Genomic DNA, 19,618 nt, shown 5'->3' on the forward strand with positions numbered 1-19,618 from the left:
CGCCATTTCCCGGCGGCCGCCGTCGGGGGGCAGCAGCCGCCTGGGCCCGGCCCGGCCCGGCCGGCCGGCCAGCCCGGGCAGCGGCCCTGCCTGCCTGCCGCGCCACGGCGCGCTGCCGCCTCGGCCGGAACGAGAAGGCTCCGCGAAAGAAAGGAGGAAAAACTATAATTATAATAATAAAAAAAAGTTAAGTGGGCCAAACCAGAAATAAATCCTTCCCGCCCCCGCACAAAGGCCCCTCAGGAGGTGCTGGGCCCAGTTGGCCGCTTGGCACCTGCCTTGGGCTGGCCAAAATGCAGAAAAAGGAGCTCGGTCACAGACAGATGGGACTTGAGGCTGCTGAACTCTGTGGGTGATCCACCGCTGCTCGAGGGTCACGCTGACAACCTCGTGGCTCCTGCCCGCTCTGATGCGTTTTGGATTGCTGGGGCTAAAAATCCCCACGCTGCGGGACAGGCATAGGGTACTGCCGTTGTGTCTTCCGTGTGTAAAATCAACAGGCTGAAAATATACCAGGCTGGGGTCTAATCGGATCTAAATCAATAGAAGATGACTAAATGGACCTTACTTGAAGTTGTGGAGGTATAGCAAACGGCTGAACTAATTACCTCCATTTTAAATGGAAGGAAAGTCAAACCTTTTAAAAGTGTATTTTTTTTTTCCTGAAGAGTAAACAGTGTTTCATCACTCCAAGCTCGGGCACCCTTCTGTCTGTTCCCCATGCTGTCACCGGGATCCATCTCTTGCTACACGGATGAGGATGCACGAGACACAGAGCTTGTACACGGGCACATGTATTTTAAAGTATAAGGACTGCATATGTTTTGTTTGTAACAGTCTGCATCGATCCTTGGCGTACAAACTCTGGCACACCTTCATACGCCTCATTTACAGATCCCATGACTTTCCCATGTGCCAGCAGCATGCACCCGGGGCTGTAGGGAATCTGTGTACAAACCAGTGGTTTTTTTACAGCATTGCTACCCAAGAAGCTTTCAGATAGCATGGCTTATTGTCCAGGCAGCAAAGGATGTATATAGGGTTAGACTGAATGCATGGGGTAATGAAGTCCCTTGTGCCTGGAAACTGAACTGCTATATTGAAGGTCTGTTTTCAGCTCGGAGTTAACCCAAGTTACATGCTTGAAGTACAGACTTTGACTTCCAGCTCCATCCATACACACAGAAAGCAGCCTCCTCTGCACAGGGTGCTGTTGTTATTTGCAGGGTAGAGGCTCAGTCTGAGTAAACATGACCTGTCAGCTGCTAGCACAGCCACAGTTGTTTTGTTAGACCAAACACTGATGCTTCATCGTGTGGTTGATCCTGTGTGTGCTTCCTAGGCCTTCAAAACTCGTTAGAGGGACGGGTTAAAAAATACTTTAGCACCAGGTAGTGACACCAGCGAGGCTGTGCATAGCACTCCCTGCTTCTTCCTTTCCAAACCCATTTATTTTCCACTTCACTCTTAAGGCTGACACTATGTTATCAAGATGCTCTTGCATCATCGCTTTTCCACATCAGAGTCGTGCAGCTTGGTGATTTGCACTCAGTAGGACGGGAAGAGAAACAATGGTGCTGACTGGCACTAGAGATAATACCTCTCCACAGCATTCCCAGTTTCTCTTACACTGCTTAGACATGCCCTGCATCTCAGTACCACCTGAAAGGAATGCAGGCTTCCATGTGAGAAAGGCTGAGTAAGTGAAACAGCCAAGTCAGCTAAGGATCTAAAAAAACACTTTTCAGGAAAGAAAAATCCTGGGGACACTGTGGTCAAAACTACCTATGAAGATGGCCAAACAAGGTTCTTCTCCAGTCTGCAATACTGGGCTGCTGTTGCCAGCAAAGGAAAATGGGCAAAGCCAGAAAAATCCTCCTATTGCTGTAAGTATAGTGCTATCCTTTTGTTTTACCTTATTGCCCATATAAAAAGCTTCTATTGCTGCACTCTTCACCTATATATTCTAATTAAATATTCTTACATTCAGTTACATAGTCTACCTCTATTGCTATCTTATTGCTATAGTTTTCACAGGGAGAGTTGTTAAGCACTGGATTAGCCTGACAAGCCAGGTTGTGTCATCTCCATCCTTGGAGATTTTCAAAACTTAATTGAACAACGTCCTGAGTAACCTAATCCAACTTGGAAGTCAGGCCTGCTCTGAGCAGGGAATTGGACTAGAGACCTCCAGAGGACCCTCACAACCTATTTTTTTTTTCTGATTGCACACTTCTATGAACACTTCCATCAGCAAGCTCTCTAATATACCTTAGTGTTCCAGAAGGTAAAATGGTACAGTAACTGTGGAAGACTATGACTTGTCTTAGTTGTGTCAAAAACCCTGAAAGCACAGGGCTAGGAGTGAGAATGAAACAAATAATAAATATTGTTTGTGGAACCTATTTATGTACCATCCCTGGACTTCACTGACTGACAGTCCCGTCATTATTTCAATTGTGAGGCTCAGTCTACCTTGCTACTTTGGTTCACGTGATTATGTTCCTCCCTACAGACTAATCTGGGAAACAGGAAGTTTGCTATTTACTTTTGCTAAGGGCAATAGAAGTTGCAACTTATTTGCAAATGACTTGGGAATGTGCAAGGGGCTTTAGTCTGATACCCAGTTATCTTTGAGCTCCTTCTCCACATACAACCTGTGGTGTACCCCAAGTCCTTCCAAATACTGCACTCATTCTTAAAATTATCAGAGGGCTGTCATCATGTTTGCTTCTTGTGAAGGACAGCGGAAAGCCAACATAGCAAAGAAATAGCACTTCTGATGCACAGATTCCTAGAAGTTGGGGACAGAAGTGATGCTGATCTTTCTAAAATAATCTAAGGCTTGAGAATCACTGCAGAATTCATATTTACGACTGATTCATAGGACATTTATCCAGTCTGCTTCTAAACATCCTACCTACTCCATCTTTTAAACTTTCTATCCTATGTCCAGGTACTTTTCTTTTGTATGTATTCACTTTCAGCATTCCCTTATATTTACTGTGATATTTTCATTAAGTTCATTTACACCACTTAAAATATATGGTCTCCTTTCTCGACTGTAGGCTCTCTGGTACCTAATATCAGGCTAACTGCATCCACTGTCATCCCTGAACTGAACTGTGTGTACTAGCACTTTCCAGCTCATGTGTAGAAGAAGAAGACCTACAATCATTGCCATCTTTTTATTTGTTTTCTGAAACTCTTCTGTGACTATATTCATTGCAGTGAGGCATCCTCTCCTTTCCATGTACCTTTAGCATACAAAAAGGTCTTTGACAGTGGACAACTCACAGTGCTGCAGCTACTGCAATGACCTGGGCACTGTCTGCAAAACAGAATAGCTCCTTCATGTTTAATTTGAAGGCAAAATGGATAATATTTTGGATGCCCTAACATCAGAGCTATCTAGAAACCAATTACTATAAAGCCTCTTCTACACCTATTCCTTCTTGCTGCCACTCATGCATACATCCTTCACTCCCCAAACCCTTCACCCATTCTCCACACATTATTTCTTTGCATGTATCTCCCTCACAACCATTACTTGAGTTTGGAATTAATTTCGCCGCAATGAATTAACATGTTCTTACAGCTGGGCCACCGAATCAAGTCTTTGTCAAAAATAGGAAATGTATGTTGTTGTACTTCTCCCACAGCAGCTATAACTAATGCTTGAACCATCCCTTACACAGGGAACAGCGCTCTGTCCTGAGGAGGCACCAGGTTAGTGATGAACACATTAGCTCAGGTATAGGAGGCAGTGTAGATGTGCAGAACCCACAGCAGCATCCCGGCTCTCAGAGGAAGCTATGATAATGTGACTGTATGAGAATAATACTACATAATGAACAATAATGAGGCAGTTTTCAGCCTCTGAATACAAGGAGGGCTGGGTCACCAACCAGACCTTTGTTCGTTGCATACTAAACAGCACGGAGGGAACATGCCACAGGGTTGCTGATGTTGTTACAAGTGCTGCTGCTGGCTGAGTCTGCCCACCCATGTTCCCAGAACTATTTCTCCTTCTCATAGATATGGCATCACCTTCTAGTAAGTGCCCTCAGGTCAGAGATGCCTGTAGTGCCCAAGCACTGCACTTAACTCACTGACGATCAGTTTGTCTGTAAGCTTAGTAATTCACAGAGACTGTATATAATTAAAAAGAAAACCTAGCTTTTGAGTTCCTAAAAATATAAGAATGTGAAAATAGTTCACATTTGATTTTAATCAATATTTTTCCTGAGCGTTCTGCTGCACATTCTTCCTCTGCCTGTGTACGACTAACACAGCTCCTGATATCAGTGCTTATCACTGCCAGTGTTGTGTCTCTTCCAGACATGACATTGACAATACATATTTAGAAACTGACAAAGTGAAAGAGAGAGAGATGTGTGCAATCATTGAATATAAAACCAAACCAAACCAAAACAAAAACAATCCTGATAGAACAGCAAAAAGCACTGAAATCTGCCCAGAGATCTCACCTCAAAATTGAGGGTACACTGAACGCCAAGGCTGAGGGTGAAGCTTCCCAAGATGAGCTTGCTTTAAACCACTTGAGCCATCCCAGGTTTTGTGCCAGAAGTGTTGCTTCAGTAGTTAAAAGTCCTGCACAGGCTGACTGCCTGAATATTCACACAGCTTCTCTGATGATTTTGCAGCCACACTGATCTTCATGCTGTTACAGCTACATGACTGGCAGTTTGTTTAAAATCTCTGATTGCAAGTTTGTGTCATACAATGGAAAACACAAACTCCTGAAAATACCGCCATAAAATGTAATATGAAAGAGAAATCCCAGCAGAACACTGAAGAGCAAGAATGGGAGGCACAGAGAACTAACAAGAGAGGCCCAATGTTCTTGTGCAATAAAAGCCTGGAAAACTTAATCAATGCAAAAAAAGTAAAATAAACTCCAAAATCCCTCACAGGAGACTGATTAACATAATTAAGTTAAACTCAGAGATTAAGTTAAACTAAGATTGAAATTTGCTGGATCTGTTTCAGACCTGAAGTGGGGCTTATATGCCCCCAAATTTGTCAATTATTTTCCATCTATCTAGACCACAAGCCTCATGAAAGTTCATGAGACTTTGTAGGTCCCGCCTACAAAGCTTGCCTGCCTTACAATCTTAGAGCATCTCAGCTACGGCAACACTGTGACAATACTGGCAAGCACTGAGAATTGATCAGAACATATAAAAACTATGAGCTCTATGGGGGGGAAACAGTGCAAATAACACACAGTCGATAAGTTCAAAGCATAATAAAACCACAACACAAAGTCAAAATTCTCTCAGGCAACTTCACGTATGTAATCCAGCCAAATTTACCAAATTGTAAGGGCCTTAAGAAACACCAGCCCAAATCATAAATTACTCAGGGCCTGGAAAAAAACAATGTAAATCTTTAAGGAGTTGCAGTAAATTCAATCTGTATTGCATGAAACACCAATGAGAGGAAAGGTATCTCATTAAAAAGTCATATGAATAAAAAAGAAGATAAACACTCTGAAGTCAAACATGGACGAACCAACTAGAACAGCATGAACTAGAGCAGTAAGTAGGGAGAACCTGCCAAACGAAAAGATACAAGTAGATCAAACCAGTCATTGCTGAACTATGCTGTGAGGCTACGACTTAAATATTTAACAGTTTTTTATTGACATTTGTTTTGCCCACACAGTTTCTTGCAAATTTCAAAAGCAAAAGTTAGCTTACCCTCATCTGTAATGCTCACAGGTGCTGCAGTTTGTTTTTGTTTTTTAAAGATGTCTTTTTTTTTTGCTGAAACAAGAAGTCTTTTATAAGAGATAAAATATACTTACAGTGGTTTCCAAATGGTATCACTCTTCAGGTAAATTACTCCAAGCCTTGGACCTAGTGCAGACGTTCATTGGGGCAGGGAACAGAGAGAGGCTGTGTCTGTACCAGAAAGAACCAAAAAGGAAAGGTCAGGGGGAAATAATAATAATTTACTGAGAGCAAGAAAACTTGTTGGATGCTAACTGGCATTCTCCACTGTCAGTACAGCTGGCTGCAGCCTGGTAGGGCCAAATTCTTCCCACTGCAATCCCTCCAGCACTGGCTGCAAACAACAACAGAGTCAGTCCCCAGTTACCCCAGTCTCCCCATGCAACCTATTCTGGTGAAGTGAGGAGGAGAGGAAGGATTAGGCAACAAAGTGCTATCAGTAGGATTCATTCTGAGAAGTTGCTCACTCTAATGGAATGAGCACGGAGCAGTGATGGAGAGCTAGCACAAACTTGGCACTCGAGTGCTTCTCATCAGAACAACAAGGCTAGTCCTGTTCAGAGCAGCAACAAACACTTCCTCAGGACTGAAAGGCAGCAAAAGGAAGGCAAAATCCTCTTCCACTTCTTTTGCCATCTTTACATCACAAAAATAATAGTTCGTATCAAAGCAGAAACCCCACTCATCTCCCATTAGCCACCAGGTCTACTGCGGTGAGACCAGTCAAATAACTTATTGTCAGCCTTTCAGGGAAGATTCAGCTCAGCAGCAGAGCTAAAGAGAAAGTTGGACTCAATGGACTAATACAGAAAGGGATCCAAAGAAAAAACCTCAGCTCCAATATTTATTAGAGGGTGATTTCACCACCCAGACCTAAGTTTTTGTGAGTATTTACATTTTTGGGGGACTTGCATCCCTCTCTAGACTAACAGAACTGCTCCTTTGCTAACTTATGATCTTTGGGTGGCTCATTGTGGATGTTGGAAGTATGTCTGAAGTTAACATCCAGGGACAGAATTAAGTCCTGCTTCACTTATGCAAAGAACTCCTGGGACATCAGCATATTCAGTCCTACCCACAGTGAAGTCAATGGTGCTATTTCCATGAAAAAATGATTTTGCCTACTCTGATCAGACGAGCAAAGCAAGTATTTGCCTTATCAAAGGAATCAAGAAGGTGAACAAAAAATGATAAGAGATGTAATTGTTATTTCACAGGTAGTTAATGTCACTCTGCAAGTCGGAATTTATTTCTGTAAATGCAACACAATAAAAAAACCCCACTGTCTGTGCAGCAGGAGCACTGGAATGATTGCCAGCAGACAAAATGAAGGATTTTAGATGACACTGTAATAATGTACTTCACAAAATATACATTTGGTTTTATGTTCAATTTACACATTTTGTAATGATGACGTTCATTGGTGAGTGGGATATATGCTACATATTGATTTCAACAGGCTACGTGAAATCTGGCAGCTACACTTCACAGAGGCTCAAGCAAATATTTTATTTGATTCCAGTTTTTGCGGGTTCTCCCCTCTTGAAGTCTGCTTTGAATTGCAGATTGAGTGAATTTAAACATGAAAAAATAATCCTCAACTCAGCCTGAACCTCTGAGTTTCACCAGGGCTTGGGAGATGGACCATATGCCAGCATCGGGTTAGCTCAAAAGAATTACATAAAACAGTGGCACCTTTGACCACTACCGAGGGTTGAATTTCAAAGGTGCAATAACACCTAAGGATTCTGTAGATTTAAGTCCTTGCTAACACTCAGCATGGCTTACTTTGAAGCTCTCCTTCCCACTTCCATATACACCCCATCCATTCTGTTAATGCTGACCTTGCTTCTTATATCCACTTTGCACACATCAATCTGTCTTTTATCTGGCTATTGCTCACCTTTTTAAAGCATAAATCCCATGTGCCTTAAAAAGTGCCCAGTATTTCAGTTAACGTGCATTTTTAACTTGTACTAGAAGCAGAAAAATCACAGGATCAGGTCTTTAGTCTTTACTTCGGCAGCACTTGCTCACTTAACTCCTAATTTCATGAAAAAGAAGCCTAAGAACTAAATGTACTAATCCTGCATATTTTGTCACCTCAGTTTTTGTGTTATTATTGCTCTTCCAATCTCTGGTATCTCAGTCCAAGTGCTTCTCTAACATAGCACTGCCTAGCACTCAATCTGGCTTCACATCAAGGGTCAGACAGAGAAGTTGTTAGAGAGGGGCTGTGCAAAGTCTTCTACAAAAATCTGGGCACTAAAATCTCCACAAAAGGCAACACTTAAAAGATCTTATTTTATCTCCATAATTTTTGCTATGGCCTGGGAAGATACATCTCTTTTCCTCCAGTGTGATGAGCACAAAACACTGAGATCATCAGCAGCTGACAGGTACATTTTAAAGACATAAAATCAACAAAGCTGATGGTGCTTCAGAACACATGGGAAGTGCAACAGAGAAGGCAACACCTCCAAATTTTTCTAGAAGTCTTAATCTAGCTAGGAAAAAAATAGAGGAAAAGGATATTTGTCCAGAAGAAGGTTGGGGGAAATGAGAGACAAGCAGGACAACAGAGGAATGGGATGTGTGACATTGGGTTAAGTCACTTCTCCCCTCTCTACCTGGGCTTCTCTACCCAGAAAAGGAAAGCATTAACATTTCTGCTCCACGAGGTACTGTGTGCTTAATTAAGATTTTGGAGGATAAACTTTCTGCATGAACGCATTCCAGAAAGGCAGGCTCTTATTACTTAAATATTTCCACTAATGATAGTAACTTGGGCATTTTATATATGCTCGCTTTTATACCACCTTGCTCTTCCCAAGCTTTATCTGGTAATTTAGAGGGTGTAAGAAACAATAATCCTGTTACTGTTTTTATTAAGGAAGGTCTGTTTTATGATAGCAGTGATATATGACAGATTATGATTTAAGAGGTACACTTTAGGTCAGTTCTATAATGGCTTCAGTGATACCTAAAATCAGCAATTAGTAATAAAATAAGTCTATATGAATAGGGGTCATAGATTTTAGGCATTTACTAATTTACTAGTTCCCCCACTAGGCAGAACGATCCCCGTGGGTGTGCCGGCTCATCAATAAAGGTGATGCTTGCTTTTAAAACCAGAAATTTTGGTTTTAGAAGTTTCTTCAATTAGCCGATTTTCCAGTATCGCGGTAGAGTTGCAGTGGGCATAAAGTCAGGAGAAAATGCAGTACTTTACATAATAATGTGATGATTAATGGGCTTCAGGACCATAGCTCCATATTCTGATGCACTGATCCTCCCTCTCCTCCCTCCTGGAATTTCTGTCTTGACCCTTTCATCTCTTGTTAGCTACCTTTCCAGAGCTGTTCATTAATCAGCACCACTGATCTGATGCGGTCTGTCATATCACATTAGTTAAAACACACATAGGCATGCATTGGTCTGACTCTGCTCTTTACACAACACACCATCACAATATTTCTTTTACCAATTACTTAAATATTATAAACATCAATTTTCTGCTGGTACTTGGTCCTGAAATTTCTGTTTTACATGCTGGTTCCCCACAGGACATTTCTGTCTCTTCCCCCTGGCTGTACTTCTTTCTGCTCAGAGATACCATCAAACACCTTCAATGTTTCTTGTTTGCTAGGGGCATTCATATGTCTGACCAGCAAGACACAATCAGCAGAATATGTCTTTCTTTTCGCTTGAGACCTGGTACCATAGTCTTGTGGTACTTTCTCTTAGTTACTCCTGATTGAAGGGACTCAATTTTTTAGTTAATTGCTATTTATTTTATCCTTGCAATACTCTTTTCCCTGATCTCTTCAGAAATCTGCTTCCTTCTGCCTTCCGTCTGATCCCTAATAATGAAAAAATTAAAAGAAGAGCTTCTTGTGAGCTTATTTCTGATTATTCTTATTTGCTGTGCTGGCACAGTGCTGTCTATCATGAGGCAACAGAAAATAAGAACTTGCTAGTGCCACAGAAGTTAGCATTTCTGATCTTAATCCATGTATTGTGCAGGTCTCTTGAGTAAGGTGGGGTTGGTTTTAAAGGACACTTTCACAATCATGATATATTTTCAGACTGAGCTGTCTAGGCTAAATGTAATTCTTTTTTAGTCACTTCTCCAGGAGTAGCATTTTGGGTTAAACTCTTAAAGCAGCAACGAGAAGGAGAAGAAGAGAAGCCGTGTTCACCACCAACAAATGTGATTTGAGAGTCAACTTACTGCATGAAGTGGGTTATTCCAGATGTATTTCACTGTTTCTTTTTCAAAAGAAGGTACGCCGCCTGACTAGGGTAGACTGTGGGATTTACATTACATGAAGAAGGTTAGGCTGTTGGCTACCTATGGGCAGATATCCAACCACACTGTCTTACAGATCAAGATGGACTGTGATATAAAAACACCTTTCCAACAGAGACCAGAACTTGTGCCAGAGAAAACATAAAAACCTAGCAGCACAGGACATGCTATCAGAAGGCCATAGCGTGAATTTTTCACAATAGTCAGGGCTTCATCTAGGAGAGGAAACTGCTCATTTCTGTATTCTACTGGGAACACTGTATGTCCACTATCAGTAATTGGGCCTGAAATTCAGAAATTAATTTGTTAATGGATTAGACATTTGCAGAAAGACTGTTTAAAGAGGCTGGACTGCTCTTGCCTGGTAAAGGCCAATTTCCCACAAGGACATCTTTGCAAAAGTACTAGAGAAAAAAATCTCGCCCTGAAGTCCCAGGGGTATTTAAATGAACTCTGGAATAGCAATGTAGTTTGTAGCGAAGTCTACCTTATCTTCCCACTTCTTGTCTCACAAACCCTCTATTACCTGCCTGTATCTGTTTCCTTTCCCCTTCATTCACTACCTTTTATCTGATACTATAAAATTTCACTTTCCTTAAGCTGTACTTCTTTTCCTAAGTTTGAATTTGGCACTTAGAGTTAGCCATTTTCTAGCTCTCACTTTCACTGTTGATTCTTCTGATCCTTCTATTTGGAAGTAGTATTCTGAGTGAAACCTCTAATCCTACCTGAGAGCTAAGGTCCAAAAGGATAACTCTTCTACTGATTTTCCTTTCTACTCCCCATGCCCTGAGCAGTGGTACAAGGCCTCAATCCTGAACTTTTGGAAAAGTTCTCTCTCATTTAAGATATAAATTGGGGTGCTGCATATTTTCCATTAATGCTTAGTGTGTTGGGTGTATAAACCCCACATTTGCAGATAAATGGGTTAGACGGTGCCCGAGCAGAGTTGTAGGCCGGTCTGTTGGCTGCACCTCGCTTTGGGCAGAGCAGGGTAAAGCAATGTTAGGTGATGTTAAGCATCTGTTTGGACTTTGCACACCTGATTTGAAATTATGAAGATAACTGGTACCTGGAAGAGGCAGCTAAATGTCAGTAGCTGGTATGCTTTATCAGAGCAGAAGCAGATCACCAAAAGCCCTGATGTAACATTCAGCTAGATATTCAAATAAATACAAAATTCTATGATGCCAGCCTGAACCATGAGAGCATGTCAGACCATGATTTATCTTTTCACAGACGTAAAGAGAAGAAACAGTATTGTACATATAGATAGACATATACATATATGATAACCATATATATATGTATGTCTGTATGGTTATATACACAATTACTATTTTCAAATTATCTTATTCTGGCAAAATACCACTGGGTATAACAACACAGAATTATCTATATTCCTACTATGAAGCCTTCATAATCATGTATGAATGTTGAATGAAACCACACCAAGTCACTGAAGTGGAGTGTAACCGATGCAAGTATATAAAGTAATGACTTTATTGATGCTGGTTTCAAATACAGAGTAAATCATCTGTGCTCAGTGGAAATGCACCTACATAAGCTTTCCAGGGAACAGACTGATTTGTGGGTCGTGCTTGTATACTGCGAGCATTGTGAAGTCTTGAGTGCTAGTTTTCTAGTATTAATAGTATTAATTAGTATTAATAGAAGCAGTTTGAGAGTATAGACAGCCTCAGGCATTCATGTGCTGATGCTTTAAGCTACAAAGATCAGCATTATTGAACGAAATTCAAGAGGTTGGTGAGAAGAGAACAAGGCAAGAGGTTAAGGCTTTGAAGCCATGCACACTGAAGATGTCCAGCACAATCAGAGTATTGCCTTGTTACCAAGGAGGCGGCACTTGAATAACATCTGGAATATTGTGTCCAGTTCTGGGCCCCTCAGTTCCAGAAGGACAGGGAACTGCTGGATAGAGTTCAGCGCAGGGCAATGAAGATGATTAAGGGAGTGGAGCATCTCCCTTATGAGGAAAGGCTGAGGGAGCTGCATCTCTTTAGCTTGGAAAAGAGGAGACTGAGGGGTGACCTCATTAATGTTTATAAATATGCAAAGGGTGAGTGTCACGAGGATGGAGCCAGGCTCTTCTTGGTGACAACCAATGGTAGGACAAGAGGCAATGGATATAAACTGGAACACAGGAGGTTTCACTTAAATATGAGAAGAAACTTCATCACAGCAAGGGTGCCAGAGCACTGGAACAGGCTGCCCAGGGAGGTTGTGGAGTCTCCTTCTCTGGTGACATTCAAAACCCACCTGGACACATTCCTGTGTAACCTCATCTATGTGTTCCTGCTCCAGCAGGGGGATTGGACTAAATGATCTTCTGAGGTCCCTTCCAATCCCTAACATTCTGTGATTCTGTAATTCTGCCTTGCTGCCTTAAGCAAGGTTCTCACAAAACCAAAGGCATAGTTGTGCTGCAATTACTACCAATGTTTCTGCAACTGAAATATGAGTTGCCATCACTACAATCACCAGAGACGAAGAAAATGTGTAGAAATTAAATTGTTACAGTAATATATCCGCCTAAGCTACTGCTTTGGCTAGATGAGCCAGATTAGCTCATGACAGATGAGCTTCATGAACATTTCATTGCCAAGGAACCCTGTCAAAATATTGGTGATTTCTCCGAATCTGTTCAACATCATGGAGATGTCAAACGAAATCTGAAAGGACATTATTTTTCAGGAAGAACAAAAACAATGAAAGCATAAGAAGAGAATGAGCTGAGTTTCTTTCCTCTTCCCCTACACATTGCTTTGATTTCATTGAATGCTCTCCTTGCAAATACTTTGGCATAAACCCTGAAACCCTTAGCCCCATAGGTTTTGGCGAATTGAAGAAAGTACTGAATGTCCTCAAAGAACAGATCTCCATGGTTCAGCAACCAGGTTTGCAAACTGGTATTTTTACCTAGATGCAGGGACTGTATAATTTCAACAATTAACACAATTTAATGAAGATTTACACAATTGGCACTGGTTCTGCCATATGCCCTTCCCTCCTGGTCACTATGGTACGGCACTTGATGCATCAGCATCCGGCCACCAAATTTGTACCTTCTCATACTGAAAGCTGATCTCAATCACAAGCCTGAAGTGCACTGTCATGACTATGGAAGACGATACAAAATGGCAACCAACCCCAAATCCTGTTTTTTTCATGCCTTGTTGCTTGCAGAAACTATGAGCAACTGTTTACATTCATTTAAAGTATAATTCCATGTAGGACAATGTATTATCACCAACTATAAATTTCAGTGGATTTGATCTATTTGTCACAGAACCACCCCCCTCAAGGAAAACTAGGAAATGAAGCCTTTATTCATATATCTGGTTTTCTCAAGCACCAAGAACCAGGTTATCAAATAGATAAACAGAAAAATTCAACACCCTTCCCCTCCCCAAAAAATTTTAGCATCATCTTGATGGAATTCTTCACTGTTAGTGAGCTTTAGTTATGTGACTTGTTTTATAAGGAAAGGAAGAAACTTGCAAGATTTCTACCTGCCTTTGTTAGAGGAAGATTTATATTAAAAATCATGTTTGCATGCTTTCTCAGGGGCAAGATCTGAGACAAGGAATCTGTTTCTTAAGTTTTAAGATTCATAACATCACTGCCTGAATGCTGAGCTAAACAATGATGTTACTGACAGTCAGAAAAAAAACACTCAAATGATTTTGAATATTTTTCTTTGTTTTGGATGACTGTCTCCTATCCCTGAAGATTTTCCTTGCAAGTCAATCATTAAAGAGTCAGTAACTAGCACAGTGAAAAAACGAGGTAAAAAGCACCATGAACATGTTTTCCCATGCCATTCTTCCCATGTGCTTGCTGCCTCTGGCCTCAAACTGTACAAATGAAAGCTTGTTTGATTTATGTCAAAAACTATATATAAAATATCACACAGGTTCCACAGAGAAACAGAGTCACTCTGGGCTTTGGTTTCATTATCCATTGAGGAATAACTGACTACAGCCTTGAGTACGTAGAACTGATCAAAGCATTTGCTTCCTTACAAGCAAAGAGAAACCCACTGTAGATTTCCTGTTTCATGCTTCAGTGCCAAAACACAATGAAAAAAGTTCTAGATGAGCACGTGAATTATTCTAAAATACTGTTAAACAAATCTGATAGTTATGCATATTTGTGAAACTCATCATTTGAAATGTCAAGTCATCGACAGCAATGTGTCCTGAGGTGTGATGTATATTTCTGATAATTATTTGCTTTTTAAAGTTATGTATCATCTGCATCAAAACAGCATCTTTCTTAAGTGTGCCTGAAATGTAGAGAAGTCAGTACCAGCTACATCATTCAGACCTGGGTTTTAAATACCCTGTGCCACGAAAGCACGGAGTCAGGACATGACTGCAATGCCATTTTTTAAGGCACTCTGAGTTATTTTTCACTTTCCTCCTAAAACTGTATGCAGTGTGGCTGATGGAGAATGATAACTAACATTAATAGTAGCTGAAGTGATTTCTACTCTGTACAGTATATACAGCATGATGCATTAAGGAAAATAACATTGTTATTATTACTCCAGTATTAACAGATGATAAACTCTTGGGATTTATTTGAATTCAGTATTCAGCTCTCTTCTGTGGCTCTCAGAGGCTACTTCTCTGGTCATTTCAAAACTTTCTTGAGTGAAACTCAAGCAGTTGGCTCTGTTATTGTTGAAGTTCTGCTAACGTAGGAGGGCTGTCTCCTGAGTGCTAAGAAGACCATTTCCAAGTCTTCAGCATCTTCTTACTTGACAGCAGAAGTTACTACGCAGAATGGTTTAGATGACACTGAAATTAAATTTTACAGGAGATCCACAGTCTTCCAAGAGGAGCCATGGTAAGGAATAGCAGTGACTTGATGGGACCCGATAACAACTTCCCCACCTTTTATTTCTGGAAGGTGACACTCTGTAAATAAGCACCCCACTGGTGTTCACTTTGGTATTTTGAACATAACTCCTTTTCCTATCAGGAAAGAAATTCTGCGAAGAGGAGATTTGATCTTTGACTGCAGACAATCTGGCAGCTACCTGACTCCTGGTATCTCCCAACAACATTCTTTAGAAGAAAATGGCCCAGATGACCAAAATTATGAAGGTGCTTGCAGATATTCTGATCTCTGCCATGACCAGCAAGAAGGACCATAGGAGACGGATCAGGAATTTTAGCTGTAGGGGAGCCCAGAGCTATTCTAGTTCAATCAGATGTCACAATTTGCTCTAATGAAGAGTGCTGGCAGAAGTTCAAAGCTACTCCAGGTCTTGACTCTCCCTCCACATTACTATAAAAATGACTGTAGAAGTGCTAACTGCAGAGGAGCCAAAAGTTGTTTTGGTTCCAGCCTTTCCCAGCAGGAGTAACTGAGAAAATAGAGTAGGAGTGCTGCTTCTGCTCACAGCTCCCTTAGCCTCCTGCAGAACACCAGAGACGTTGCTGGGAACACGGCAAAGCGTGCCCAGCGCTGTCCCACCTCACAGCTCCTGCAGCCTCAGCTGCTCCCTGCAAATGCTGCTGGTGCAGATGGACTGGCTCGGTAACTCCAGAAGTCTTCAGAGTTAGCATTAACCTCCGCTGCTGATAACGCTGCTGATGTTTGAGAGGCAGCAGGTATCAGGAGGATGGCTGGTTCAGCCAGCATTGATTTCTTCAGGCTTTTGTCTGTGTCTGCTTTCTGTCTCGTTTGGAGGTGGTTACTGTTACTACACGTAGCATGAATCATGTCTCTGCTAAAAAACAGAGCTTCGATTGTCTTACATAACCCCTGGTAACTGCATGTCTAATAATAGCGAGGCATTTCCAGGTAGGGAATCTGTCTGTGTCCCAGACCCAGACACATGCACACACACACACATATTCATATTACTTTTTACACCTCACTTCTGGGAAGGAGTGAGCTTTTAACATGCAATATGACAGTTCTGAGCTGTAGGACCTGGCAACTATTATTTTAAAATGCCATTTTTCACTTATTGCCTTGAGAAACCAGGCCAGTACATGCAATTTGCTTCACAGCCCAAGCAGCAAGAGGGAGCAAAAAGAAAACCCGACAGCACTGTTTGGTTTTGAGAGAGCATTGAATGGCAAAGACCATGGCTGGATCCTGACCTGAATGCTTGACTCTTTCTAGATGTGAACTCTCCTTCTGTCTCGCAGAGAAGTACCACATTTTGACAAAGTCGGTACTTCTCACAGTTCTGACAAACCCCTATTTTTACCACCCCTCAGTTGCCCCCTTGGAAAAGTAAAGGGCAATATGCAGGTCCTTCATTACTGCAAGGCTAATAGATATAATGCTGCAAATCAATACTGAGATCTTCAAATTAAACTTTGTAAATTGAAAATATTATTCATATTGTAACCCATTAGAGGTCCACAGGAAGAAGGAGTTTCTGAAGATTACTATGGTGTCATAAAAATTGTGAACTTTTATTCAGCAGGTCCAAGAAGAAAGTCTTGCTGCTAATATTGCTGCTGTTCTGTGAGATGCTGAACTGCCTGTCCTCTTGCCAAATGGGACAAAAATTTGCTGTAGAGAAACATGCTATCAGGTCCATCAACTTTAGTATTGTGATTCTGGTTAATAACAAACACAAGACTCTTCAAAGGGAGAGAATCATAGAACCATAGAAAATCTCAAGTTGGACGGGATCTATAAGGATTATCAAGCCCAACTTGCTGCTCCTCACAGGCCTACCTGAAACTAAATCACTTGACTAAGATTGTTGTCCAGATGCTCCTTGAACTGACAGGCTTGGTGCCCTGACCAATTCCCTGGGGAGCCTGTTCGCAAACAGAGTGGTTGTAGACTGTTCAACAAGGGTTTCCAAAGAAATCAGTTCCTTCTGACCTCTCTTACCATCAATCAGCCTACCTGGGCATCTATACTTGGATTATATGATATTACCAATTTAAGAGCCAGACTTCAGCCATTCCAAACGTCTATATTCTCTCAGCTTAAGAGGTGGATTTGAGCCAGGGATTTGGAAAGTCAATTTGACTTCTGGATTTGTTCAGTTCTGAGAGTTCAATTTAGGTTCATCTATTCACATTGTGGGAATGTAATAAACAGTTAAAAACTTAACTGAGGACGTAATAAAAAAAGTGTTCTTCAGTTTTTATTTCTAAATCTATTATCTTTATCAGCTCAGATAATCTTTCTTGAAAGTTCGCTGGAAGTATTTGAACACAATAAACCTTAGTGGATCAGATGTCAGATTCTGGTTCTAATGCCTACTTCTGACCAAGGCATACCGCATAACCAGTCAGTATCTCAGTATCTATGGGCAATAACTGACAATTTGGTATTGTTATTATCGGATCAAGCATCTTGCTTATTATGAGTCCCTGGATCCATAAATCACCTTACAGTAAAGTCAGAACTGAATTAAACCCAAATTGTATTTGAATTCACAAATTGACTGGTCTGGCCAACAACTGCAGACTGGCTTTCACAGATGCCCTCCACTAAGTTAGTCCGTAATACTCATACAATCTCAGACAGATTTCTGTGGGTGCAACAGGGGAAAAAAAATGGACTGATAATTTTATTTGTTATCAAATAAAAACCTATGGTTCAGCAGCAACAAGCCTACTGTGAAAAGTCCAAACAACCAAGCAAGTGAAAAAAAAAATCAAACACGAAACCTGCTGAGTTGGAAACTGTAGTTTATCAGTATCATGCAGTCATGATGAGCTGACTGTGTTACTGCCCTAGGGTAAGAAGTTCTTACCTTTTCTGTAGGAAGTCAAATTAATTTGCCTTCAGTATCTAGTAATCCCCTTGTCAAGCAGTAAGAATTCAGATAGTGACTACTCTGTGTTACAACATACTGTTTAGAAATTCGAAAGACAGAGAGAAACTAATGGAAACCATAGATCATGCATCAGTTGCTGAACTTGCAACATTCCTTCTAGAAAAACAGTGTTAATATTTTAATTGCTGATCATAACACTATGTCCCAGATTCTGGCTAAGCATCTGAGAACACAATGGATCTTATGCATTCAGGCTATTTTTATTAGGATTGAAACTCCTGCAGGAAACACTTTCACTGGTGGCCTCCTAAAGGGTTAAACAAAAGTTGCACTCAGGTTTACAAAGCCATCTGAACTGGCTTCAAGTAGACATGAAACATCTATGCATCTGGAAAATGGGAGCTTGCAATTGACTGTTCTGTACCATCTGCTCTCAAGAACATTTTCTGCTTGGGAGTTGCATAAGCAATGAAAAAAGGGACAGAAACAACTTCCTGTACCATGTTTTCGGTCACTTGTAATGACGCATTACCAAGTAAACCAGCTAAATGTGCACAACTGTGCCTCACTCCAGATGACAACATGTATTATACAAGTGCAATGCCTGACAGAAAGATGCTTGTTTTAAGATATCACGACACAAAGAGCACCCAAGGGGAAATATTCACTATATGTGGGAGTTGGGGGCAAGTGCCAGGGAGAGTTTTGCCTCCATCTCGAAAGACCGAGTGCAGTTCAGAAGACAGAAAAATCAAAACCAGGACTTTCTTCAGATTACAAAGTAAAATGACAGAACTTGTTGCATCTCCTTCTGTACACGAGAGTTTAACTTGTAGTGAATGTAAGCTTTTTGTTGTTATTTAATGTCACTTTAATGCATTTTAGATTCAAAATTATTCTTATCCCAAAAGCTTTTAAAAATATCATTTGTTTAGACTCGCTTTGTTTGCCTGTTGGGAAGCCATGGCCTGATTTAATCTTGTATTGTGGCATAAATAAAACAATATCCACAGGAATTAGAATAGTTTAACCAGAATAAAAATATCTACCTCTCCAAATGGGTCCCAAGCTTTTAAAACTGTGTATGTATGTATGTGTTGGCCTCTTTCTCTTTCCAGTGACTGCACTAATGGAATTGAATGGAGACATATGGGGAAAGCTGAGTACCCATGCAAATTCAGGGAACCAGTGAAGGCAAAGAGGACTGGTAGTTTAGACCGAAGCAGGGTGCCTAGCTACAGGAAGGTAGTTTGCCTCTTCTTTGGTGGATTTTTGATGCTAAAGTCAAGATGAGTTTCCCTGCTAATGAACAGACTCAGGCTATCAGTCCACAATCACTACCACGGGATCACTCAGTAGTATAGATCCAACCTGGTTTGGGCACAAGCACATGATCATGTTGCTATCAAATTAGCAAGAGTTTGTGTTACTGCAAGAGAATAGACGATATATAATCTAGCCTGAAGTCAGAGTGGCGCAGACAGGTGCTATCTGATCTGGCATAAAACCTGTCATATGAAGTTAATTCATTTGTTCTGAAAACATTCAAACCAGTATGTGAATTCATCCTAGATCAACACTTGGTGTTTTATGGCTACAGTGTTTTTGATAGGGTATTATGACCCAGATCCACCATGCCATCAAACCACAGCTTCAGAAACCATTTGCCCCAGAGAGTTTTCATGGAAACAACCAATTCTACCAATCTAGAGGGTAAATCTGGGGGTGCAATCAGTTCTGGGGCAGACATACTCC

General features: G+C 41.1%; 1 protein-coding gene across 1 annotated transcript in view; it reads right to left on the bottom strand.

Annotated features, from left to right (window-relative positions):
• Nucleotides 1-5,832: 5,832 nt before the first annotated feature.
• Nucleotides 5,833-19,618, bottom strand: part of LOC102094985 (uncharacterized) — a 421,561-nt gene continuing 407,775 nt past the window's right edge. The window contains exon 7 of the mRNA XM_065049948.1: nt 5,833-5,930. Coding sequence (XP_064906020.1) covers nt 5,886-5,930 — 45 coding nt within the window. The 3' untranslated portion in view covers nt 5,833-5,885. The remainder of the gene's footprint in view (nt 5,931-19,618) is intronic.

The sequence above is a fragment of the Columba livia genome, chromosome 1 (genome assembly GCF_036013475.1).
Source record: "Columba livia isolate bColLiv1 breed racing homer chromosome 1, bColLiv1.pat.W.v2, whole genome shotgun sequence".
In the NCBI taxonomy this organism is placed as follows: domain Eukaryota; kingdom Metazoa; phylum Chordata; class Aves; order Columbiformes; family Columbidae; genus Columba; species Columba livia.